The following is a 26,100-nucleotide window of genomic DNA, read 5'->3' as shown; positions in this document are numbered from 1 at the left end:
AACATCCAATAATGGTTCTCCTTCATGCACTTTCTTAATTCCACTCCTTATTTTTAACTTTTATACTGGTTTCACTGTTTAGGGGGAAGTACTAAAAACATTATGCAAGCTCTACATTTTTCAAATTTTAGTACTAGTGATCATTTTGCTTTCTATTATGGGAAGGTAGTAGAAATAATGCTTCAGTAAAATATGGCATTCAATTACCTAAGCAATTTCAAAGTGAAGCTGTTTTCTTTTACTCAAAGATGTTGAAAATAAAAGTAACTTAATTGATATTAATGTTTAAATATAAATACTAACTCCAAGGATAGTCAAATGAGGTGAAAAGGAGTAAGAAATAAACATGTTGACATTTAAAAAGCTCAAGTCTTGGGACACCTGGGTGGCTCAGAGGTTGAGCATCTGCCTTGGCCTCAGGGCATGATCCCACCATCCCAGGATCGAGTCCAACATGGGGCTCCCAGCATGGAGCCTGCTTCTCCCTCTGCCTATGTCTCTGCCTCTGTATCTCTCATGAATAAATAAAATCTTAAAATAAAATAAAATTGTAACATTAACTTATTCTGTTTTGATAGGATTTTGTTTTTCAATTTTTGTCTTTAAATATTTGATCAGCATGTAGCAATTCATGGTTTTATTTAAATGTAAGGCTGGATATGAAAATGGGTTCCTTCTTTACACTGTGGGATAATGAATGCTAGATAAAAGAAAGTTGCTACTAGCCATATGGTTTCCCTAAACTGACACTGCCTCCTACATATACTACTGTTGCTGAGAACCCCTCCTTCAGTTATTCACCAGAAAACAATCAGTTCTAAATCATTTCCCAACACCAACTCAAAGAGTTTGAAATCTGCTCTATTTTGAACCACTGCCTACATGGCTAAGTTAAATACAATCCCCAAAATGCTTTTAATTTGGTATACTGATCACAGTGAAAGTTAATTAAAGAATAAAATCTACCAGTTTTATCAACAACCTTAGCTTGCAACTGACATAAATTACCAAAGAAGGAATCTTAATTTTTTAAAAGTTCTATTTCACTACTATTTCTGGATTACTACATAATGTAATTAAAAGCATAACTACTCCTGTGATCTGGTAAGTTTGTTCTAAGATAACAGCCTACACCCTGAATCCTAATACCTATTTCCTAAATAGTCAATTACTCTCAAGAGGTACTATACATAAGTATACAGAAAAAAGTGTAGATCACTACTATTGGAAGAAAAAAAAAAAAAAAGCTCAAAAATACCTTCATCTATGATAGCCAGCCTTTAAGAATTCATAACAACAACAATTAATATCAACAGATATACTTTTGGGGATCCCTGGGTGGCTCAGTGGTTTGGCGCCTTGCCTTTGGCCTGGGGCGTGATCCTGGAGTCCTGGGATCAAGTTCCACACCGGGCTCCCTGCATGGAGCCTGCTTCTCCCCGTGTCTCTGCCTCTCTCTCTGTCTCTCATGAATAAATAAATAAAATCTTTTTTTTTTAATTTTTTAAAAATTTATTTATGATAGTCACAGAGAGAGAGAGAGAGGCAGAGACACAGGCAGAGGGAGAAGCAGGCTCCATGCACCGGGAGCCCGACGTGGGATTCGATCCTGGGTCTCCAGGATCGCGCCCTGGGCCAAAGGCAGGCGCCAAACCGCTGCGCCACCCAGGGATCCCTAAATAAATAAAATCTTAAAAAACAAAAAAGATATACTTTTGAAGGGATACAGTCCTTTAGTAACCAAATACTACCCTTTAATCCAAATTAAATATGGGCAATTTTCTCCTGGAAGCTGAGGAACACAAACTACAGTTTAAGTTGTGGTCTATTTTAACACATTGAACAAGAAAAAAAGGTATAGTAAGAACTTTTCTGAATCAGCAATATAAAGGATAACTGGGCAGGGTAGGGAAATCTAAAATAATCTACCAGCACATAACTCATCAAAGTGTCACATTTCCTTGGGTTCAAAATACCAGCCAGAGAACAAAACTCATTGCTAAGACAGACGCAGGTTACATACCTTGAGAAAATGGATTCAGAAAGTTGTTTTTAACCCTACCAAAATCAAAATGACAATAATATTGGGTAAAAAAATTTTAAGTAATCCATGGTACATTCAGTAGACAACACACTTTACAAGTTACAGAATTTATAGATGATTAAACTGATCAGCAAAGAAGTGGAAGAAGTTTCCAAAACTTTGACATTTTCAAGATCACCAAAAATTAATTTAATCAATCACCCAATTTTTAAAACATACTATATAAACATAACTAAAACTAGACAGACATATAAATACAAAAGTACTGCAGTATTTGGGGGGAAAAAAAGACAACTTCCGGGTTAAGCTCCTTGAATAGTTCTCGGAGAGTAATCAGCTGCCCGAACACAGCTGGGAGAATACCCACACAAGCAGCTGACTCTCTACAGACACTCTGTACTTTTCCAAAGAGAAGGAAACTCATTACTTGTTTCAAGTCCACAGAATACATAAATCTGTCATTCTAGTTTTGCTCTGAGGTCTGACATAAGAAGCTACAGTTTTAGATAGCTTAAGCAAAAATAAGTCATTGTTTTAAAATATTTTATTTATTTATTCATGAGAGAGAGAGAAAGGCAGAGACATAGGCAGAGGGAGAGGCGGATTCCATGCAGGGAGCCCAATGTGGAACTCGGTCCCAGGACCCCAGGATCATGCCCTGAGCCGAAGGCAGATGCTCAACCACTAAGGCACCCAGGCGTCCCAATAAATCATTTTTTAAAAGATGTTTTCATAATAACATTAAGTTCATGGAAGAAAGTATACATAAGAGTACTCAAATACAGTTCCTTACTCTGCAACTTTAATACCTTGCAGAAAGGTGTATTTCCTCAACTAATATGAGAACCTTACTTGGTTAGCAGGGAGCGCATTAAGTAATAAACAAAAGAGACTACATACATACTACCTATTATTTGACTAATACCATATCACACAATTTAATCCTGAAGTACCCCTCACACTTCTGAGAGAAAGCAAAAATTGACTTTGTGGTCATCACTGATTCTTATTTTAAGGACCTTCATATGGATTTTCATTCTGAAGGGAGACAGCAGGTATAAACCTTAGTACTATCTTAAGTTGCCGGTCTTCAGTCCCCTCAACTCCCAACAATATACTGTATGCAGAAACAAAAGCTTTAAATTAAAGGAGGCATCTTCAAATCAGAGGAGCAGAGTAGGAATTCTTAGAACAGCTAAAACAGAACATCATAGGGCAGAGCACAGTGGGCCTGCAGCACATAAGGATCAAACTTAATCAACTGTGAACACAACAGTAAGTATGCTCATTTAAAACTTAAAGAGGGGGATCCCTGGGTGGCTCAGTGGTTTAGCACCTGCCTTCCGCCTAGGGCGTGGTCCTGGAGTCCCAGGATCAAGTCCCGCATCAGGCTTCCTGCATGGAGCCTGCTTCTCCCTCTGCCTGTGTCTCTGCCTCTCTCTGTCTGTCTCTCATGAATGAATGAATAAATAAATAAATAAATAAAAATTTTAAAAATAAATAAATAAAACTTAAAGAGAAGTGCCTACATGGCTCCGTGGGTTAAGCATTTGACTCTTGATCTGGACTCCAGTCATAATCTCAGGGTCATGAGATCTGGGGGGGAGCCCGGTGTAGAGCCCTGCACCCAGCAGGGAGTCTGCTTGAAGATCCTCTCCCTCTGCCCTTCCTACCCTGCGCCTCTCTCTCAAATAAATCTAAAAAAACAAAAAAACAAAAAACCTGAGGAGTGGATATTCAACAAGCTGGACTAGATTGTGAGGTAAAACATACACAAATTAAAGGCAACCAGCTCCTTAGCAGCTGTTCCCAGCTCTGGGTGTTAAGAGCTTAGTTGTTCTTAGTTCCCTTCTTTATATAGTACAAGACAGCCCAAGAGACTTGATGCTCTGAAATTCTTCTAATAGTGATTTTCGTTTTTGGCCTTGGAAGTTATTCAACCTCTTCAGGTAAATAATTAAATAAAAACTAAATTCACAGGGAGTCCTAGGTATTAATGCACATGTAATTATATTCTGACCTCAAAAACAGAACAGAATCCAAACTTGACAGTATTGCACTCAAAACCCTTTTTAACTTCAAGCACAATTGTCTACAAATAACTTTAGATTCTTTGTTATCCCAAGAACTTTGCATGTCTTCCTCCCTTCAATCAGTTCCCTCAGCCTATGAAATCTTTCCCCCTTCTCTGCCTCCTGAAATTACACTTGTCCTTTCAATCAGTTTAAAAGTCTTTTATGACCTATCTATCCACCAATCATCTCAACTATATTCACTCTTTAAACTCCAATGTGGAGACACCTGAGTGGCTCAGCAGTTGAATGTCTGCCTTAAGCTCAGGATGTGATCCCGCGGTCTGGGATCCAGTCCCACATTGAGTCCCGTGGGGAGCCTGCTTCTCCCTCTGCCTGTGTCTCTGCCTCTATGTCTCTCATGAATAAATAAACAAAATCTTAAAAATAAATAAATAAATGCCTTAAGTTTGAACCAGAAATGTTTTAAAAACTAATAAAAAAACTAAAACTCCCATTGTTTTTCTTTTATGTTCATCAATTCATTTGCTTTACACACAGTAAATTGTACACTTCCCTACTGCAGTGTAAGCTTCTCAAGGGCAGAGATGCAGAGACTCTGTGACTCATACAAGCCTAACAGTAATTTACACATAGTTTGTACTTAATTTCGAAACCAGACTGAATATGAAGTGATAGTGGGCAAACACCAGATAAGTGATGCCCTGTATCACTGTTTTTCAAACAATGGATCATAACCTAATAGTCATGAAATTAATGTAGACCACCATCAAGCTTCAAATCACAAAACAAAAAACTCCGAAATACTGAACAGACTAAAAAAATGGCAGGAAGCAAGATACTACTACATATGGTTTTGTGAAACTTGCTTCAGGTGGGGTTTTTTTGCATTTATATTGGTTCTAATATAAAATGTATCTCTTACAGAAAGTTGCAAGTTTTTAAAAAATATTTTACAGCTGCCTATTTTGGGGGTACCTGGCTGGTTTAGTTGGTAGAGCATGCAACTCTTAATCTCAGGATCATGGAGTTGAAGCCCCATATTGAGCATGGAACCTACTTTGAAAAAAAATTCTAAATATTTTTTTCCATGTGTGGGGCTGGAACTGCACCACCCATACATAGGTTTTTAGGGGATTGCCCAAGTAAAGCACAGAAATCATCTATACAGCTGATAGTCAAAAGGAATGATCTCAACTGGCTCTAACCTAAACCACCACTGTGTCAGTATTGCCATCATCTAACAAACTCACCACAGGTCATGCTCCCAAAGCATAGGACAGTTGATCATAAATTTTAAGTGTCTGCATGTCAACTGAGTCTCTTTGCTTATCATAAGAATTACTCCCAACGGGATTTATCTTAAAAAATAATTATCTTTGAGAGCATGGTAACAAACCCTCACCTAAAACAAACCAGTCTGTGTGGGCTAAAGAGAACCCTTCTTCACAATAATTTATATGACCTAGCCACATCTTCATGGTGCTAACAACATCTTTTCCTGGTAACAGCAATGTTGTGGAAGTGATTTCCAAGGGGAATATAATGCTATTTTCAAATTTAGTTTTGTTTGCTACCTCAACTACTTAGGGAATTAAAAGGAATTCCTGGGGCTGCAATTATGTCAGGCTCTCTTTGCTGATAACCAATAAAGGTATCAACAAACAAGGGCAAAGAATAGCCGATTTGGTTCCCTGTCACCCACCCAATTTAATAATCAGAGAGACCAGGTTAATAAAGATATGAGACAGTTACATTTTACAATAGAACCAAAGCTCAAGGCAGCCCAGGTGGCGCAGCAGTTTAGCACCGCCTGCAGCCCAGGGCATGATCCTGGAGACCCAGGATCGAATCCCACGTCAGGCTCTGTATGATGCCTGCTTCTCCCTCTGCCTGTGTCTCTGCCTTTCTCTCTCTCTATCTATGAATAAATAAAATCTTTAAAAAACAAAGAAACAAACAAACAAAAAACCCCAAAGCTCAACTGCTATCCAAGTTTATAGGGATGCGATTGAATTTTAAGTGACTATTCAGTCAAGAATAGTTGACTATTAACAGTCAACAAAAGCTGAGAAAACAAAGATATACAAAATATACTGGATTCAGAATCCAAAGACCTGGGTTTAATTCTGGTTAACATTCGCTACTACAACACCAGTTTCTTTTCTTATGAAAAAGGGACAAATAATACTCATACATTCATTAAGTATTTATTGACTAATACTCCATATGGGCCACTAGATGTTTGCCTGGGAAAACAACATAGATGTATGTAGCTCCTATCCTCAAGGAATTTATATTTTCCCAATCTCACAAAACTGTTGTGAAAATCAAATGTAAAAATGTAAAAATCAAATGTAAAAATACTGTGTAAATTTTAACACACTACATAAAGTGCAAAGTGAGGGTACCTGGGTGGGTCAGTTGGTTGAATATCCCACTGTTGTTTTTCAATGTCCAATTCTTGATTTTGGCTCAGGTCATGATCTCAGGGTGGTAAGATCAAAACCTGAGTTGGGCTTTGTGCTAAGCAGAGTCTGCTTGATGTTCTCTCCCTCTGCACCACTACCCCCACCTCGAGCTCACACCCACTCTCTCATGCACTCTCTTAAATAAATAAATAAATAAATAAATAATAAATAAATAAATAAATAAATAAATCTTTAACCAAAAAAATTGCAAAGTGATACAATGATTTTTATTACCTTGTTCTACCTCTTCACCATACATCTTTATTACATTAAGGAAGATTCAATAAAATCTAGATGAGCACATATAAATAGTCCACTATCGTACTGAAATGATTTTGTTAAGGGCTGGAGTTCAAGAGCCTAAAATTACTCTTTGTTAGTACAGTCTTAGCTCATGACTCTCAATATAACCACAAAGATAAAATGGACTAAGATTTCAAGGCCTAGACTGCAGGGTTGCTCCAGGTACAGGTTGGGTACACAGGTTGCAAAGGGAGTAAAAAAGACTTTTAGGAGGCGCCTCGGTGACTCAGTCAATTAAGAGTTTGCCTTTGGCTTAGGTCATGATCCCAGGGTCCATGATCGGTGTCCAGATCCCTGCTCAGAGGAGATTCTGCTTCTCCCTCTACCCCTCCCTCTACTTGTGTACGCTCTCTCTCTCTAATAAATAAATAAAATATTTAAAAAAATAATAAATAAGGACTTCTAGCCAATCTCCACCAAGACCTACTGAATCATATATAAACAGTAAGCCCAAGAAACTATGTTTCTGACAAACATACTTAGTAATTCTTATGCTCCCTAAAGCTTAAGAATCACTACCATACACTTTTCCTTTGACCAATAACCATGATTTCAAACACCATTTCTAAAACCTACCTGGAAAATCTGGGCCAAACAGAATTCATCTACAATTGAGAATGCTTTCTCCTGAGAAGGTACTTAGCAGTCAACATTAAATGACTTACACTTAACTTGTAAAAATGCTTCTTGTGGCACCACGCTCTTTATCTCAAACTTCACATTAAATGAAGCCAAAAAAAAAAAAAAAAAAAAAAAAAAAAGACCATGAGATATTCCTGTTATTAAATTGAACTCCCAATAAACATATACATACATACATATACATAGCATTAATTTTTCTTATGGATTACTTTAACAAGAGAATTGCTTCTTGGCCTTTTGGCTAAGAGCAAGTGTAACTTTAACAAGGGAAAGTTGATGGGTATATTATCTTGTAGCTATCAAGAGGGAAAGCACATACTCTACCCTGCACAAATATATGATGATTTTAAACGCTTGCAAGCCAATCTTACTGGCTTGTTAAAGACCACACTACCCAAATACCAAAGAGATAAAACAAACTAGCCAACACACAAACCTAATCCCTTAAAAATATAGATGGTACCACAACCATATCTACTGCATGTTAAACCCCTACTAAGGGCACCCAAGAAATCAATCAAGAGCCCTTGGAAATACTTTACCTTAAGAAAATTAACCTGAAGTTAATTAAATGTTACTTCATATACTATATAATTAGTACAAAGACATATTTATTTTGGTTCTACTTTTTGAAAGCATACCTCCAGGTATATACACATCAAAGGGAAACCTTCTCGATGTGTTATACTGGGAAAAATTACAAGGTGGAGATTAACATTGCTAGTACAAAACTTTCCATCTGCAGTAAAACTTAGAGCCCAGAGGGCTTGTTCATACCCTACTAAGCCCTGCAACATCTCTCTTTCCCAAACCAGTTAAAGTCTAGTCAGTTTTGAAGGGAGAAAGGACAAACAGAACCATACTGAATTTAGTTTAATGACTGTTTTTTTTTTTTTTTTTTTTTAATTCATGAGAGACACACACACACAGAGGCAGAGACACAGAGGGAGAAGCAGGCTCTATGCAGGGAGCCCGATGCGGGACTCGATCCCAGAACTTGATCCCAGGACTCCACGATCACACCCTGGGCGGAAGGCAGGCTCCAAACCGCTGAGCCACCCGGGGAATCCCCCTTTAATGACTGTTCTAAGATTCAATGAGGACAAGGCCTTTGTAGGCAGACTTTAAAAGAAATACAAGCTCTGACTTTTGTCCAAGATTTTAGTCTCTTAAATCTCAAAGTTACTCTATTCTTTTCACATCTCAATCAGTTGTCCAAAGGACCACAATATAAAAAAGTTGGAATAATTTGTGTACAGGAGGAAAGTGTCTAAAATAGGGACAAGTCTTAAGCAGCAATCATCAAGGACCAGACATCCACCTATGACTTCATGCAAACTATGTCTACGCAATAATAATCTACCTATGCCTAACCCTGACCCCACTTAGCACTTCAATAACATGCAAAACTTTCCTGAGACAACAGAGAGATTAATTTACGAATTTGTGGGAGACAGAAAAGCCCTAAGGAGTGCTGACTAAAGAATGCTTTAGGAAAATTAGCATCAACCTAACCAAAATCAAAACAAGTAGCAGACCCAGATATCTCTGAAGAATCATGTTTGATCACGGATTTCCTCCTCTCACTTGAAAGCCTAAGGAGGGGATGCCTGGGTGGCTCAGCAGTTGAGCGTCTGCGGCTCAGGGCATGATCCTGGAGTCCTGGGATGGAGTCCCACATTGGGCTCCCTGCATGGAGCCTGCTTCTCCCTCTGCCTATGTCTCTGCCTCTCTGTGTGTGTGTGTCTATCATGAATAAATAAAATCTTTCTAAAATTAATTTAAAAAAAAAAAGAAAAGAAAACCTAAGGAGAAGATGCAGACTTTAGAAAAAGGAAAGAGACTGTATAGCTGAGGTCTCAGAGAATTTGCCAACTTTTTTTTTTTTTTTGAGAATTTGCCAACTTGCTTGACTCTATACTGTAACCACCACCATTTCCACTATAGTAGCAAAGAAGCTTCATAGAATTTGGAATCAAAATACAGTTGGAAGGTGAGAAACCACTGTTAGGAAGAAGTCTGATCATCACAACCTTCCAGAGTAAGGTTCTCTAAGCAAAGAGTATTCTTTTGTCCTGGCTACTCTGTTGTCTTTTTCAAGACAGTCTCTGCTCACCACCAAGTATGTGCCAAAATTCACTATTTTCTCCCCTGAAGGAAGAATGGGCCTGAACTGGAACATGGGCCTGACACAAGTCCTTCCATCTGTCCTAGGGGAACATCTGAGGTCTCCCTTACAATACCTAATTTATATCTAGATTTCACTACAAAATTATAATAAAGGCAAGAAGCTACTATGTTAGTTGATATATAAACATATATATATATATATTTGAAATGGTTGATGTTAGTTGTAGTCATCTACAGAATTGTTTTCTTTTTTTTTTTTTTTAAAGATTTTATTTATTTATTCATGAGAGAGAGAGAGAGAGAAAGAAAGAGAGGCAGAGACACAGGCAGAGGGAGAAGCAGGCTCCATGCAGGAAGCCCGATGCAGGACTTGATCCCAGGTCTCCAGGATCACCGCCTGGGCTGAAGGTGGCGCTAAACCGCTAAGCCACCCCGGCTGCCCCTACAGAGTTGTTTTCATTTAGTTCTTTTAACTCTTATAAAGAGTAAATTATTTATAATTTTATGATAAATTTATAATTTCAAATAAATACTTGAATTTTATTTTTTTTATTTTTTTATGATAGAGAGAGAGAGAGAGAGGCAGAGACACAGGCAGAGGGAGAAGCAGGCTCCATGCACCGGGAGCCCGACGTGGGACTCGATCCCCGGTCTCCAGGATCGTGCCCTGGGCCAAAGGCGGGGCTAAACCGCTGCGCCACCCAGGGATCCCAATACTTGAATTTTAAATTTAAAAATAAACAGCTGGATCCAAAGTTAACTTGCAAAAGAAAAGGAAAATGACAATTCCAAGAGCTTCTATCTGAAGGAAATAGCCACAGATTTTGAGTTATCTAGCAAAAAAAGAATTATATGCCCAGGTACAGAGCAAAATTTTGGTCACTACTGCATTCTAGTCTGAATACCCTGGCTCTCAAAGATTAAGAACATATTACCAGAGAATAAGAAAAGAGCATGTAGAGCATTAAAGGAAAAAAGAAAGCATAAACGGAAGTTTTAATAGCTCCAAACTTACTTTAGTGAGCTACTCTTTCTTCAGGTGAAAGGTAAGAGGAAAGAGAATGAGTGAATATCATTGAGTAAGAAGGTCAAATGGGCACCTGGATAGCTCAGTACTTAGGCGTCTGCCTTCAGCTTAGGTCATGATCCCCCGGGGTCCTGGGATCAATCCCCAAGCTCAGAGCTCCCTGCTCAGTGAAGAGGCTGCTTCTCCCTCTTCCTCTGCCTGCTATTCTCCCTGTTTGTGCACACACTCTCTCTGATAGATAGACAGATATCTTTAAAAAAACAGAATGTCAAGGTAAGGGCAGGGGGAATAAGGTAAATAAAAAGGGATGGACTCCTCTATAGGCCAGATGTTCAAGATACTAACCTTGTTGAAACCTTGAGCAAACTTACTATTTTATTGGAGACTGGAGGTTGTAGAAATTATAACTAAAATAACATTTACAAAAAATAAGGAAGACTTCATGAGGGCAAATCCAAGTACTGAGGGAGAGGGCCAAAGTGTGAAAAAATAAGGTTCAGTAAAAAGGCAAGAGATACAAGATTGAGGGCTGCTGAGGAGAATGGAGGTAATGAGGGCATATGCCACCTACCAGCCACCACTATACAAATTTTAATACAAAGTACAAATCCACAAAGGTAACACCGGTAAGAGAGTAGCGGAGGTGTGCACAGAAACTGCAAGACAAGGCAGCATCCTGCTAGAGCTTTAGGATGCTGGGGGGAAGGAAGGATGAAGGAGTATGGGAGGGAGAGGCTGCAGTAAGGAAGAGGATGGGTTGCAGCAGGAACCTAAGAAGAGCAAGGAAAGCAGCCCGGAGGGGATAAAGAATAGGATGAAGAAAGTCGAGCGTGGGAGCACAAGAGGACAGAGCGAAAGAGAGAATAGAGGGGCATGCCCTGAAAAAATGAGGAAGTCAAAGACCCAAAAGACGGGTCTAGTTTCGGGGGGAAGTCGGGACGAAGGAGAGCTCCACCACAAATCTCACTAAAAAGAAGTAGGAGTTAGTGCAGAAGTGAAGATGGGCCAGGGCAGGGATGCTGCCCTCCCAGGAACGTGGAGACAGGCGACGCTGGGTGCAAAATCCCGGTGTAATACGGTACAACGGGGCAAAGAAACCAGCGGCCAGACACCCTCCCCAACCGGCAAAACAAAACAAACGCAAAGGCGTGCCTTCACAAAGGGTCGGGGAAGAAGGTGCGCTCTCGGGAGCGGGAGCGTGGCTCCAAGAGGGAGGGGAAAGGACACTCCGCAGGGCAGAAAAATGCAGGGGTGCTTAGCCCCGAGCGAGGGTAACCGAGGAGAGCAAAAGGAGAGAAGCGGCGGCGCAGGCCCTGGCTGCTTGGTGCAGAAGCCAGACGGACGGTCCGCGGGGCGGACGGCAGCGGTGGACAAGAAACTACGACGTTGAAGATGGGAACTTGGGGAGGAGGCCGGGAGCGGACTCAGAAGAGACGCTGTCAGCGAGGGCAGAAGGGGCAGAGGGCAGCGTGCGGGGGGGGGGGAGGAGGGGGGGCAGGAAGGTAAGAGCAGCGGGGGAGCTCTGACGGGTCACAGGGAGGGAGGCGGAAGGGCCTGAGCGGGACCCAGCCGGTTCGGGGGCGCGTGGGGAGGCGGAGGGGGAAGGGACGGGGACGGGGACGGGGACGGGGACGGGGACGGGGCGGCCAGCGGGCGGCAGGGGCTGCGGGCGGAGGGGGCGGGGCGGCGGGCAGCCGGATACTCACACCTCCAGGATGCGGTCCCCCTTGCGCACCCCGGCCCGGTCGGCCGCCCCCCCGGGCAGCACGGCGCTCACATGCTGCAGCGGCGCGTACAGCTCCCCGTTGATGCTCCGCAGCTGCCCGCCCTCGCTCACTTGGCCCCGAACGTTGAAGCCGTAGCCGGACTCGGACTTGACGATGCGTACGACCCGCGGGCCGCCGCCTCCCCCGCCGCCGTTCCCCGCGCAGTGAAGCCCGGACCCCCCGCCGCCGCCGCCGCCGCCTCCGTTTCTGTGAGGGGCTGAAGGGTGAATCCCTTCCCCGTCCTCGTCCGCCATCTTGCGAGCGAGCGAGCCGTACCCCCGCCCTCCTACGCCTCCACTCCCTCCTCGAGCGCGCTCGCCCCGCTCAGCAGCCGTGCGACCCCCAGGCGCGCGCCCGCTCCGCCGCCCGCGGGACCGGAGTCGGCCACAGAGCTGCCGGCGGGGGGAAAGGGGAGACTGACGGTTGCGCCCAGTGGAGCCTCCTGGGAGTTGGAGTTCTGGACGGTGGGGGCGGGGGAGAGGGCAGGGCCCGGGCCCGAGCGGAGGTTACGTGACGCGTTGAGGAACAAAGCCTGCCGGGAGTTGTAGTTTGAGCCGCTGAGCCAGCACCGATTGTAGCCGACTGATGAACCTGTTGACCTGGGGCGCGTTTTTGCTTCTTTCATTTCCTAACTCATTTCTTAGCCTCTAAGACAATAATATGTGCATAAATTGATGTTTGTGACGACAGCTTTAAGTTGCAGCCTTAAATTATAACAACTCATTTGTTCAATAGCTTGTGTTCACATGAATCCATTATTTTATTCCAACAACCCCAACAACCTTGTGAGCTGGCAGGATCATGAATTCGTTTCTCTACTTCAGTTATTTGGAAACTGAACCATAGAGAGCCCAAAGTCATCCCGCTGTTAGGTAACAGGAACTAAGGCCCGGTTATTTTTTCGCAACTTTCTTTTTTTTAAGATTTTATTTATTTATTCATGAGAGACAGAGAGAGAGAGGGAGAGGCAGAGACACAGGCAGAGGGAGAAGCAGGCTCCATGCAGGGAGCTCGTGGGACTCAATCCCGGGGCTCCAGAATAACGCCCTGAGCTGAAGGCGGCACTAAACCGCTGAGCCACCGGGCTGCTTTTTTCGCAACTTTCATGTATTGCAACTACATAAAAACTATGTTCCAACTATACAAAAAATATGTATATGTGTGTGTATATGCAAAAAAGACTATGGCCTTAGTGATGTAGAACTGGATATTAGAGGAGTCCAGTAATTTAAATTGGGCAACGATTTTGAAGTGTTGTTGTTGTTGTTGTTTTAAGATTTTATTTATTTATTTGAGACAGAACCCAAGCAGGGGGAGCAGCAGAGGGAGAAGCAGGCTCCCCACTGAGCAGAGAGCCTGATGTGGGGCTATATCCCAGGACCCTGAGATTACGACCTGAGCAGAGGGCAGATGCTCAACCAACTGAGCCACCCAGGTGCCCCAAGTTACCTTTATTTCTAATTCATTTTGTTTCCCACAACAGACACAGTAGAAATCTTTGGCAATGGCTGCAGTTGATGTTTGTCAGCTACCTACCCAAACACACACTCACAGATAGTGTGTGTAGGATGCCTAGCAAAGACAAGAAGAGCTAGAGCAAAAATAATGAAAATAGCTTACTGAAGCATGTAGTACTCAAGTCTGGTATTTCATTTTACCCTCCTGACTGGCTAGTGAGTTAGTTAGTCTGTTACTGTTTTGTGGATGCTAACAAAAGACAGAATTCCTGGATGAGAGACAAAGGACTATTATGACACAGGAAGCGACATGAGCTTCAGCAGGTTGGTGTCAATTCCTCTTCCCCCACGTTTTATGGGGATGACAGGGAGGGCTCACATGAATGTGCACTTACTTGGTGGATTTATGTCGCAGTTGAAGAACACTGGGTTTGGGGAACCTGTCCTCTATAGGAAGCAGTGAGCAAACCTATTCTTTGTGCTGGAGAGAGACATTACCTTATTCCTTAAAGTTGCTCACTATAAACACAATCTTGAGAAATGACCCTTATGTTAAAAAGCAGTCAGGGTCTTGCATTTTGGCATACCCAGGAAGATGGGTAGAAGCATGACAGACCCATGAAGGACTGTTTCTCTCAACATTACTGTGTGCCAAACATTATTCTGAGCACTTTACATCTATAATTTTATTTAGTCTTCACAACTCAGTAATGTGCCCTATTTTATAGATGAATAAACCAGGCGTAGAGAAGCCACACAGTTAGTAAACAATCCAGGAGAAGTAACGGATTCGTAGTTTTAAAAAGTCAGTAAAAGTGGGCCACCTGGGTGGTTCAGTCGTTTTTTTTTTTTTTTTATGATAGTCACAGAGAGAGAGAGAGAGGCAGGCTCCATGCACCAGGAGCGCGACGCAGGATTCGATCCTGGGTCTCCAGGATCGCGCCCTGGGCCAAAGGCAGGTGCCAAACCGCTGCACCACCCAGGGATCCCTAAGTATCTAACTCTTGATTTCAGTTGCGGTCCTGATCTTGAGGTCATTAGTCTCAAGCCCCAGGTGGGTGTCCTTCCTCAGTGCAGAGTCTGCTTCAGATTCTCTCCCTCTCTTCCTTTATTGCTCTCTGACCTCTAAACTGAATAAATAAAGTCATAAAAAAAAAAAGAAAAGTAAAGTTACCTTGCACAGAGAGGTCTGGTGACTTATAAAAGCAGCAAACAGGGGATCCCTGGGTGGCGCAGCGGTTTGGCGCCTGCCTTTGGCCCAGGGCGCGATCCTGGAGACCCGGGATCAAATCCCACGTCAGGCTCCCGGTGCATGGAGCCTGCTTCTCCCTCTGCCTATGTCTCTGCCTCTCTCTCTCTCTGTGTGACTATCATAAATAAATAAAAATTAAAAAAAAAATAAAAATAAAAATAAAAGCAGCAAACAACCTCCTGAAAGAATTCATGCACTGTGTATGGGTTTCTAGTAATTGCTTGGAATGTGGGGGAAGAGAGTAGTAGAATAATTAAGACATGTCTTAAAATGTGGAATGAGGATTCCGTTATTGGAACGTAAAAGTTAGTATAACCTTATTTTGTAAGCAACCTAATGAAGAAGGGTCTCAATTAATTGCACAAATAGGGAAATTAATACAAATTGGAATAAGGATTTTGCTATACAATAATACTCTGCAGTCATTTGATTTGAACTGAGCTCTGAGTGGGATGGAATTTATCCACTAAAGGCCTCAAAGAAAAGAAAAAGGGAGCTTCCACTGAAAGAGCTATTTTTTTCATTTGTTTATTTGAAAAAAAATGTAGTGAATGCCTGCTCTGTTCTAGACTCTGCAATGGTGGCTAGAGATACAAAGATAAAGAAGATGTTATCTACAAACTCGATGAGGAGCAATAGGACATGGTGAAACTCACAAATACATACTTCTTGATCTGGCGCAGCTCCACTTCTAGAATTCATTCTACTGTCACACTTGTACATGTGTGAAGTGTGACATTTTTGTGAAGATAGTCATTGAAGTATTTTCTGTATTTGCAAAGGACTGGAAATAACCTAATGCTCATTGGTTAACTTGGAATGCAACCACAATGGAAGACTGAAAATAAAGAAAAAGGAAGCTCTTTATGTGCTAAAGTGGAATGATCCCATAGATACAGTACATATGTGAGAACAAGGTACAGCACAGTCTGTAGAATATCATAGCATTTTTGTATAAAAGGGGAATGATATGTTTTTATCTCTAAAGTATTTCTATCTCTAGTATTCACAAGAAACTGATCATTTTGATTGTTCCTGGGGAGAGGAACTGGACAGCTGGAGTGGGAACAGTGGTTGGAAGGAGACTTTTCATTCTGTAACTTTTTGTAACTTCTGAATTTTTAGACAGATGAATGTGTTACCTACTCAAAAAATAAATGCATAAAATATGTAGAAAGGATCAGCTTGGAAGAAAAGGTGATCAGAGCATCAGAAAAGAAACTAAAATAAAATACCATTACTGTTCTCGAGAACTCAATCTAGCAAGAGAGCAAAAGCAAAAAAAACAAAACAAAACAAAAAAAACATTACAACAGAGGCCTTGGGTCTCCAGAGTAATAAGAGCTGTGATGGAGGCCCACACAAGCTGGCAAGAGTGTCCACAGGAGGGGCCTTGAACACGGAACAGCAAATAGGCTGAGCAATCATGGATGAAAATGGCAAAAAAGAAGAAAGAAAGAAAGAAAGAAAGAAAGAAAGAAAGAAAGAAAGAAAGAAAGAAAGAAGAAAGAAAGAAAAGAAAGAAAAGAAAAGAAAGAAAAAGAAAGAAAGAAAGAAGAAATAAAGAAGAAGAAAGAAAGAAAGGAGAAAGAAAGAAGGGGAGGAAGGAAGAAGGAAGGAAGGAAGGAAGGAAGGAAGGAGAAGAAAGAAAGAAAAAGAAAGAGAAGAAGAAAGAAAGAAAGAAAGAAAGAAAGAAAGAAAGGAAGGAAGAGAGAAGGAAAGAAGAGAGAGAGAGAAAGAAAGAGAAGAAAGAGAAGAAAGAAAAAAAAGAAAGAAAGAAAGAAGAAAAGAAAAAGAAAAAGAAAAAGGTTGGCAAGGCAGAGAAGAATGGTGTGGTCCTGTATTTCTGACAAGGGGAGCAGTGCATTCAAACGAAGAGATTTGAAAGAACATGCAATGTGAGAACTGCCAGCACTTCAGTAGGACTGAAGCAGCAGGGACAGAGGAGGTGGGGAAGAATCAGATCTTTTTACTTTTTAAATTTTTTTTTAAATTTTTATTTGTTTATTTATGATAGTCATACAGAGAGAGAGAGGCAGAGACATAGGCAGAGGGAGAAGCAGGCTCCATGCACCGGGAGCCCGACGTGGGATTCGATCCTGGGTCTCCAGGATTGCGCCCTGGGCCAAAGGCAGGCGCCAAACTGCTGCGCCACCCAGGGATCCCTTGCTTTTTAAATTTTGTTTATTTATTCATGAGAGACCCAGAGAGAGGCAGAGACATAGGCAGAGGGAGAAGCAGGCTCCCCAAGAGAAGCCTGATGTGGAACTTGACCCAGGACCCTGGGATCATGACCTGAGCCAAAGGCAGACACTCAACTGCTGAGCCACCCAGGTGCCCCCAAGAATCAGATCTGAGAGGATTTCAGATATTGAATATAGTGTCCAGAAGTTTGAATTTTATTCTCAAGTATTTAGAGGCCTCTGAATGTTTTTATTTTTTATTTTTTTAAAGATTTTATTTATTTATTCTTGAGAGATACAGAGAGAGAGGCAGAGACAGGCAGAGGGAGAAGCAGGCTCCATGCAGGGAGCCCGATGTGGGACCGGATCCCAGATCCCAGGATCATGCCGTGAGCCGAAGGCAGACACCCAACTGCTGAGCCACACAGGCATCCCCTTCTGAATGATTTTGTTTTCAAGATTTACTTTATTTATTCATGGGAGACACACACACACACAGAGAGAGAGAGAATGTTTTTAAGCAGAACAGACATTAAATTTGTGCTTGAGGAAGTTCATCCTGAAGGAAGTGTGGACCAGAAGATCAGTTAAGACCGAAGTGCTGTGATTTCCGGGAATTGACGAGAATGAGGCTTGGCAGTTGTGGTGGGAGAGGCCTCACTGGTCGGAGAGGACTTGGCACCAATTGGAGCTCAGGTGTGAGGGCAGGGCAGAAAAGAATGGCCTAAGGGCCCAGATTCTGTGGTGTGATTTCCCAAGACCAGGCGAAAGCAGAAGAGGAAGAGACTTGTGGGGAGGACAATGAGTTTAGTTCTTGGTACAAAGGATTTGAGGGGTCTTGGGGGCATCCAGGAGGGATGGATGAGTAATGGTTTGGACTTGTGAGGCTGGCCCTGGGGAAGGGGGTGGCTAGGGCATGCATTGGTGAGCGTGGGCTCCAGGTGGTGGGTGGTGGAAGTGGAGTGCACCAAGGCAGAGCAGGTAACAAAGTGACTGGGGTGCCAAGGCCAGAACCTGGAGAGTGCCTCCCTGGAGACATTCAGGAGACCTCAAGAGAAACCTGGTGACAGTGATAAAGAGGATTCCAAGAGTGAGAGCCTTGGGGAGACTGGGGTTTTGGAACTCACTGACGCTGCCTTTGGAAATGGGACCCAGGATGTTTGCAGAGCACTTCCCACCCTAGAGCTTACCTAGTCCTCACAATAGACGTGTTAATAGAATCATCCACAGGGAACCACCTTAGCTAACCAGAAGGCCCCAGTCATACTGCTGGTTTATAGCATAACTGAACCATGAACCCAAATTTTCTGACACTATGGCCAGTACTCTCTTCGCTACGCAGTTTCTTTTCGGTTAAAGAGAAAAAAAAGTTCTGGGGCACCTGGGTGGCTAAGTCCATTACACATTCCACTCTTGATTTTGGCTCAGGTTGTGATCTCAGGGTCATGAGATGAAGCCCTGCCTGGGCTGTGTGCTCAGCATGAGTCTGCTTAAGACTCTGTTTCCCTCTCCCTCTGCCCTTCCCTCCCCCCACCACCCCTGACTCACTGTCTCTCAAATAAATAAATAAATAAATAAATAAATAAATAAATAAATCTTTTTTTTTTAATTCATGATAAATATATATATAGAGAGAGAGAGGCAGAGACACAGGAGGAGGGAGAAGCAGGCTCCATGCCAGGAGCCTGACGTGGGACTCAATCCCGGGACTCCAGGATTGCGCCCTGGGCCAAAGGCAGGCTCCAAACCGCTGAGCCACCCAGGGATCCCCAATCTTTTTTTTAAAAGGCGGGAGGCACCTGGGTGGCTCAATTTAGCATCTGCCTTTGGCTCTCTATCCTGGGGGTCATTACCTGCTCAACAGAGTCTGCTTCTCCCTCTCCCTTTGCCCCTCCTCCCACTTGTGCTCATGGGTTTTCTGTCTCTCAAATAAGTAAATAAATCTTTAAGAAGAAAAAAAGAAAAAGTTCCTCCTATCCTTTGTGATGTAAAAAGTCAGCAGGTTTCCATTAGGTTTTTGTATATGCATTTTTTTTAAAGATTTTATTTATTTATTCATGAGAGAGAGAGAGAGACAGAGACACAGGCAGAGGGATAAGCAGGCTCCATGCTGGGAGCCTGATGTGGGTGGGACTCAATCCCAGGACTCCAGGATCATGCCCTGGGCCGAAGGCAGGCATTAAACCCCTGAGCCACCCAGGGATCCCTGTATATGCATTAACTTAAATGAGTACCTGACCTTCACACCTTTGCTCATATGTATATAGTCCTTTGATCCTGGGTGGTCAGCCTCTTCTCTTTTCCTCTTTCTGGGTCTAAATTCTACTTATCCTTTAAGCTCTAGCTTAAGGCCCTCCATAAAGCCTCCCTTGAGGATTCCAATTCACTCTGACTTATCTTTTTTTCTAAATTCCTGTGGCAAACACACCTTCCAGTGACACCCCCCACCACCACCTCCCAGTGAGTCACGCGCTTGTGTAATCTCCCCTTGCCTGTGGGCAGGACTTGTGACTTTCTTCTACGAAATAGAATGTGGCAAAGGTGATGTGTGTCACTCTTATGCTGAAGTTACGTTATATAACTTCTTTTTAGCAGACTAGGATGAAAGAGTCTCCTGTTGGCTCTGAAGAAGAAAGCTGCCTATGGAGAAGGCCCACAGCAGGGAGCTGCAGGAGCCTCTAGAAGCTGAGATTTGCCCCCAGCTGACAACAAGAAAATAGGACCCTCAGTCCAGTGCCTGCAAGAAATTCTGCCAATGACCACATAAGCTTGGAAGGGGATCCTGGGCTCCTTTAAGAACACAGCCCAGCCAATACCTTGGTTGTAGGCTTGTGAGACTACAGAGGACCCAGCTAAGCTGGGTCCAGACTCCTGGCCCACAAAAACTATGAAGTAATAAATGTGTGGTGTGTTGTTTTAAGCTGCTAAATTTGTGGTCATCTGTTACATGGCAGGAGATAACAAATGTAACTCCGGTTGTATTTATGGTGTGCCACTCAATTTAGACCAAAATAATTTAATATCTAGTCTAGCTTTACCTTTAAGTTTCTGGAAAACAAGGAATGTGTCACATGTGACTTGTGTCCTCAGAGGGTAGGAGAGTGAGAGGCACAAGAGGAATATTGATGGAGTCTTGTCTAGAGAAGAACCAGAAAGTGGCTAATAACAGCTGCTGTATAGGAGTAAAATGAGTGATATGTGGAAAACACCTGACATAATGCTTAGTACATTATTATCTTTGATACATATACTAATAGATATCACATCTAGCCCCATTCCCTCATTTTGCTGATGAAGAAATAGCTCTCTCCACTACCACCCTCTAAAAACAGAAACAGACTCAGCAATGTATCATGACATCAAAGGTCACTCAGCAGATCAGTGGCTAGACCTCAACAGTAAGAAGAAAAATTAAATTGCTTACGTGAGGCAATAAGGCTATGTCATTACCCACAGATTCATGGGTTGAAGAAAACAAAAAGAGGGCCCTTTTTTCAGACTAATTCTGACTCTTCTATCCTCCTCACTGTTTTACAGAGTATTTTTTCCATGAAGAAAGACCATATGAAAAATTATTTATTTTTTTGTAAATTGAGTAACTGATTTGCAAGTGAATAACATCTACAGACTAGAGGGCTTATGAATCAAATTTCTTTTAGTTGCAAGTGACAGAAACTTTTTTTTTTTCAAGTGACAGAAACTTAATTCAAACCAGCCTAAGCAAAAAAGAGAATTTTTTGCACATAACTAAGAAGGACACTGGGTATTCATGTTAACTGTAGCTGCATAGCAAACCATCCCAAAACTTAGTGGCATATAAAACCATCATTTTATTATGCATATGGACCCTATGAGTCAGGAATTCAGATAGGACACATAGGGTTGACTGATGTCTGCCCCCACAGTTCCTGGGGCCTCAGCTGGGAAGACTCAAAAGCTAAGGGTGACTGGATGGCTGAGGTCATCTGGGAATCTCTTATTCCTGGCAATTGAGACTGGTTGGCTTCTGGGACTTCAGCTGGAGCTGTTGACCTGACTCCCACACATGGCCTCTTCATGTGATTTCTTCTTGGCTTCTTCAAGCATGGTGTCTGGGTTCCAAAATCAAATGTTCCAGAATAAAACAATAGTGCATGAAATTTTTATGACTCAGCATTGAAAGTCACATGACATCACTCTACCATATTATTTTGGTCCAAGTGGTCACAAAGTTCTGCCCAAGTACAATGAAGGGGACACAGACACAACCACCACTAGATGAGAAGAGTGTCAATTTTGCAGCTTAATCAGAGTATGGCTGCTGGGATATATCAGCATGGCCATCCCTGAAAAATATAATCTTCCACATTGGGATGGCTCTTGGATTCAAGCCAAGTGCCATAGGAACCAATGCCTCAGGGTCAGACAGAACTCAGGGCGACCTAATTCTTTTTCATCTGCCTTTCATTTTTGTTCATCTCTGCTTCTCTTTATCTATTAGCAAAAAACACCTTATTTTTCTCAGAATTCATATATTAATCTCAGGGCAGGACTTTGGCCCTCCATTGAGTCATGTGCCCATCACCTGGAACAATTAAAGTAGCCAGGAGAATGGAAAACTATATCCAAACCTAGATCCCATACCCAGGGCACATGTCAAAAGAAAGCTTTTGGGTAAACTATAAAAAGTAGCCAGTACAATCTACCACAGGCTTAAGTGAGCACTGGTGTCAGCTTGGTATGTAGTTATGTTACTTCTCTCTTAGCGTCCTGTAGTTGTGGTGGTTCATGCCCTTCACCCGGCCATCTTCTTATCATGCCTTGTCCAGTTTGCTACATACCACCTCTCCCAGATTTGCTGGGCTTCCCATTGGAAAGAAAAGCTCCATGGCTCTTACAGCCACACTGGCTGGCTTTTTTCTGTCATCCCCTCTCACCACACCCGACCACTATGTTTCAGAGGGTCATTCCCACATAACACTTTACACCATCCTTCCAGTTGTAACTCCTTAGGCAGTTGTCACTCTGTTATCTGTGTCTCTCTTAATTTTCTCCAGTGCCCCCCACTCTTTCCTCAAAACGAAACTTAATTTTCCAGGGGTCCTTTTCCCCAGAAATCACTTCCTAGAGCCAACAGTTCAGAAATAATACAATAGGTTGGGAGATTGCATAGTAAAAAGACCAATCCTGAGTCATTAGCATCATCCAGTAGAAAAGGGGAGTGAGACTTGGGTCCTCTGCATTCCTGTTTAGCTGTAATCCTTAACGTGTCATTCAGTATGTTTTCGGCTGCAAGTAGAGAAAATTTAAAAATGCTTTAAACAAGGGGCACCTGGGTGACTCAGTCCGCTAAGCGTCTGCTTTTGGCTCGGGTATTGATCCCAGAGTCCCATGATCACTCAGTGTTGGTGTCAAGCTCCCTGCTCAGAGAGGAGTCTGCTTCTGCCTCTGACCCTCCCCCACCTTGTGCACGCGCGCTCTCTCTCTCTCTCTCTCAAAAAATAAAATCTTTAAAAAAGTAAAGTGCTTTAAATAGGAAATTTATGACCTCAAACAAATAGCAAGATTAAGGTAGGGAGTTCCATGTTGATTAATTCAACAGCTTATTCATTTCATCAAGGATCAGATTCCTTCCATCTCTCTCTGCCACCTCAATATTTGGCTAACTCCTCCCATGGTGGCAAGATAGCTGCTGAGCTCCAAGCATCACGCAGGCACACGGCCACTTTGAGAAGCAGAAAATAGGAAATTTCTTCTTGTGTCTATCTGTAAAAGCAAAGAAATTGTAAAAGTCTTGCATCAGCTTTCTCTCATGTCTCATTGGCCGAAGGTGTATCGTCTAAACCAATCATCGGCAAAGGACCTAAAATTAGATTGATCCAAACTAATCAGGAGTTACTCATGGAGCTAAGAATAGTCCCTAGCATGGCTTGCCAGTAAATATGATAACACAATTGGGGCTCTGCTGAAAGAAAGAAGGGTATGAGGGAGAGAGTACAGGGGAATATGGATTCAGAGAAGCAGCCAGTTGTATCTGATGCACTTCTCTTCAACTTGATTTCTCTGACTGTAAACTAGAGATGATGCTACCCACAATCTACACATGGAGATGCTTTAAGAAATAAGATTTTGTAGGGTACACTTACAAAACAGTGGTGGTTCAGTCATTTAAGCATCCGACTCTTGATTGCGGCTCAGGTCATGATCTCAGGGTTGTGAGATCGAGCCTTGCATCGGGCTCTGCACTGGATATTGAGCCTGCTTAAGATTCTCTCTCTCCCTCTCCCTCCACCTCTCCCTCTTCTCTAAAAATAATAATAGTAATAAACAGTGAGGCACATGCTACAACATGGATGAGTCTCAAAGAAGAGCCAGAGAAACCAACAAGTCACAAAAGAACAAATATTGTATAATTCCAGTTATATGATTCCTAGAGTAGTCAAATTTATACAGAAAGCAGAATGGTAGCTGCCAGTGGCTGGAGGAAGAAGATATGAGGGGGGTTAGTGTGTTTAATGGGTATGGACTTTCAATTGGGAAGTTGAAGAAGTTCAACTTCTTCAACTTGGATGGTGGTGATGGTCGCACAACAATGAAAATATACTTATCGCCACAGAATCGTACACTTAAAAGTCGTTAGCATGGTAAGCTTTGGGGCGCCTGGGTGACCCAGTAGGTTAAGCGTCTGCCTTTGGCTCAGGTCATGATTGCAGGGTCCTGGAATGGAGCCCCATGTTGGGCTCCCTGCTCAGTGGGGAATCTGCTTCCCCCTCTGCCCCTCCCTCTGCTTGTGCTCTCTTGCTCTCTGTCAAATAAATAAAATCTTAAAAAAAAAAAGAATGATAAGTTTTATGTTATGTCTATTTTATCACAATAAAAAAATCTAATATGCTATTTAAGATATACAATGAAGGAATTGCACTAAACTTGAAAAAGCCTATAATGAAAAGCAATATAAATTCATGGTTCTCTCTGATACCATTATGTTGAACTCTTGCCCACTTTGTGGGTGAGAATAATTTCCTTTTTTTTTTTCTTTTAAAGATTTTATTTATTTATTCATGACAAACACACAGAGAGAGGCAGAGACACGCAGAGGGAGAAGCAGGCTCCATGCAGGGAGCCCGTCGTGGGACTTGATCCTGGACTCCAGGACCATGCCCTGGGCTGAAGGCAGGTGCCAAACAGCTGAGCCATCCAGAGATCCCCAAGAATCATTTCTTAGCCTCAGCAATCACTTCTTTCCCTTTCGTGTGTCATCCTTCCCTCTTTTCTCAAACACACTGTTGTTTTGACTGACATACAGATCAAGAAATTCCATCCCCCAAAAGCTTCCTGCAAGGGAATCCCCTGCACAGAATGTAACCAACTGCAATACCCACTTACTTTCCCCTTGAGTTTACCTGCACCTTTCTTCCTTTGTCTCTCAGTCCTCTTTAGTACAGCTGGATCTCCCCACATCCATGCCAAGAGCCTTTGGGACAAGGAGGCAGAGAGAAAGACTCAGAGCCAGAGAGAAGCACACTTAGCACCAGCAGGTGTCGACAGCTCTAACAAAGTCTATTTACTGACAACACGTATCTACTAATATTTACTAATCTCTCAGATGTTTGCAAATGAGGCAAAGCTGTGAGGAGCTGTGCAGAGAAGTGACAGTTTTGTTTCCAACCCCAACACCCATTCATGGAGGGCCACGTCATTCCACTGGAAGCTACCAAAGCCCCACCCCATGTCCAGTGCCCAGAGCTGGGCAATTCTGTTACATAAACTTGTAATCAGAAGTCTCTGTTCATATTTAACCTACTCACTCGTAAGTCTTTTCCAAAAAATATAGATTGTGAAGATCTTCAACAGGAGCACCCGCCATTCCCTTAAATTCATGTCCCAGAGCGTAATCACATGATCAGAAAATTTCTCCTTACATGTAATCTTCTTCTTAAAATAGATTCTAGGCAAATGCCCTCCATTAAGCTTTGAATGCTGTGTGCCCTCCAAAGCACAAACATTGAACGTTAGCAGTTTTCTGCATTTAGTTCCTGATACCAGGCAAGTGCTCCAGGGCTCCCTTCAGGAATGATTTTGTTTAGTTCTATGATCCTGGTTAGTCATCTTGCAAAACACTCTGCCAGTTACAGGAAAGAGAATCCATTTCTGTTCAGCTGGCATTGACTGAGTATCCACAACATGTCAGGCACTGAGCCAGGGCTGGGGACATAGAGATAAATCATCAGCCCTGCCCTTTAGGAATTCTCATGTCTGGGGGGAGAGGCAGACATGAAAACAATTACTGTACAATGGGATAAGTTTTGTGCCAGCTGCTATGGGAGTGCTGATTAACAGTCTGGGGATTCTCTGGGGAGTCAGGGAAGACCTCACCAAACAGTGTCATTTGAGTGAGGTTTTGAAGGTTGAATAGAAGCTTGTTCGAAGGATAAGGGGAGGGAAAGAATGACAGGAAGAGGGAACAGCATATGCAAAAGCAGAAATGGTGAAAGACACAGTGTGTTTTGGAAACTCACAGGGTAGTAGAGGTCCAGAAATGAGGCTGAATGAGTAAGGCAGTGGGCAGCTTAATCCCATCACCCCTTCATGGCCCTGGGGTGGGGGCAAAAGAAATTGAAGCTCTACCTCTACTGCTGGTAATTAAGCAAGGTAATCTTTCCAGGTAAGTCTGTTCTATGGGTGGTCTAGAAGTTTTACAAAATTATAATCTACAATGGGAACTCTCTTTTCAAGGAATCAAGGTCTTTTATACATTTGAAAAGGCCCTTGGGCAGGTCATCTGGAATCTACAGGCTTTTGTGGTGATCGAA

General features: G+C 42.6%; 1 protein-coding gene and 2 long non-coding RNA genes across 5 annotated transcripts in view; 1 reads left to right on the top strand and 2 right to left on the bottom strand.

Moving 5' to 3' along the window:
- Positions 1 to 12,902, bottom strand: part of SNX27 (sorting nexin 27) — a 73,850-nt gene extending 60,948 nt beyond the window's left edge. Inside the window, exon 1 of one of the 2 annotated variants that reach the window (XM_025452992.3) lies at positions 12,357 to 12,902. In XM_025452992.3, coding sequence (XP_025308777.1) covers positions 12,357 to 12,670 — 314 coding nt within the window. In that variant the 5' untranslated portion in view covers positions 12,671 to 12,902. The remainder of the gene's footprint in view (positions 1 to 12,356) is intronic. The other variant, XM_025452993.3, reaches the window with a different exon arrangement.
- Positions 12,903 to 13,434: 532 nt separating this feature from the next.
- LOC112663958 (uncharacterized) lies at positions 13,435 to 20,228 on the top strand. The gene is made up of 2 exons (XR_003139451.3): positions 13,435 to 14,197; positions 19,901 to 20,228. It is a non-coding gene; the product is annotated as an uncharacterized LOC112663958 (long non-coding RNA).
- Positions 20,229 to 21,114: 886 nt separating this feature from the next.
- Positions 21,115 to 25,088, bottom strand: LOC125752771 (uncharacterized). Of its 2 annotated transcripts, none has more exons than XR_007402988.1 (3): positions 24,691 to 25,088; positions 22,836 to 23,592; positions 21,115 to 22,576 (listed from the first exon to the last, which is right to left on the bottom strand). It is a non-coding gene; the product is annotated as an uncharacterized LOC125752771 (long non-coding RNA). The 2 variants fall into 2 exon arrangements; XR_007402987.1 differs by having other exon boundaries at positions 22,836 to 23,053.
- Positions 25,089 to 26,100: the final 1,012 nt, after the last annotated feature.

Source organism: Canis lupus, chromosome 17, assembly GCF_003254725.2.
Source record: "Canis lupus dingo isolate Sandy chromosome 17, ASM325472v2, whole genome shotgun sequence".
NCBI classification, from domain to species: domain Eukaryota; kingdom Metazoa; phylum Chordata; class Mammalia; order Carnivora; family Canidae; genus Canis; species Canis lupus.
Note: the sequence above shows the minus strand (reverse complement) of the source record. Positions and strands in the feature narration are given on the sequence as shown.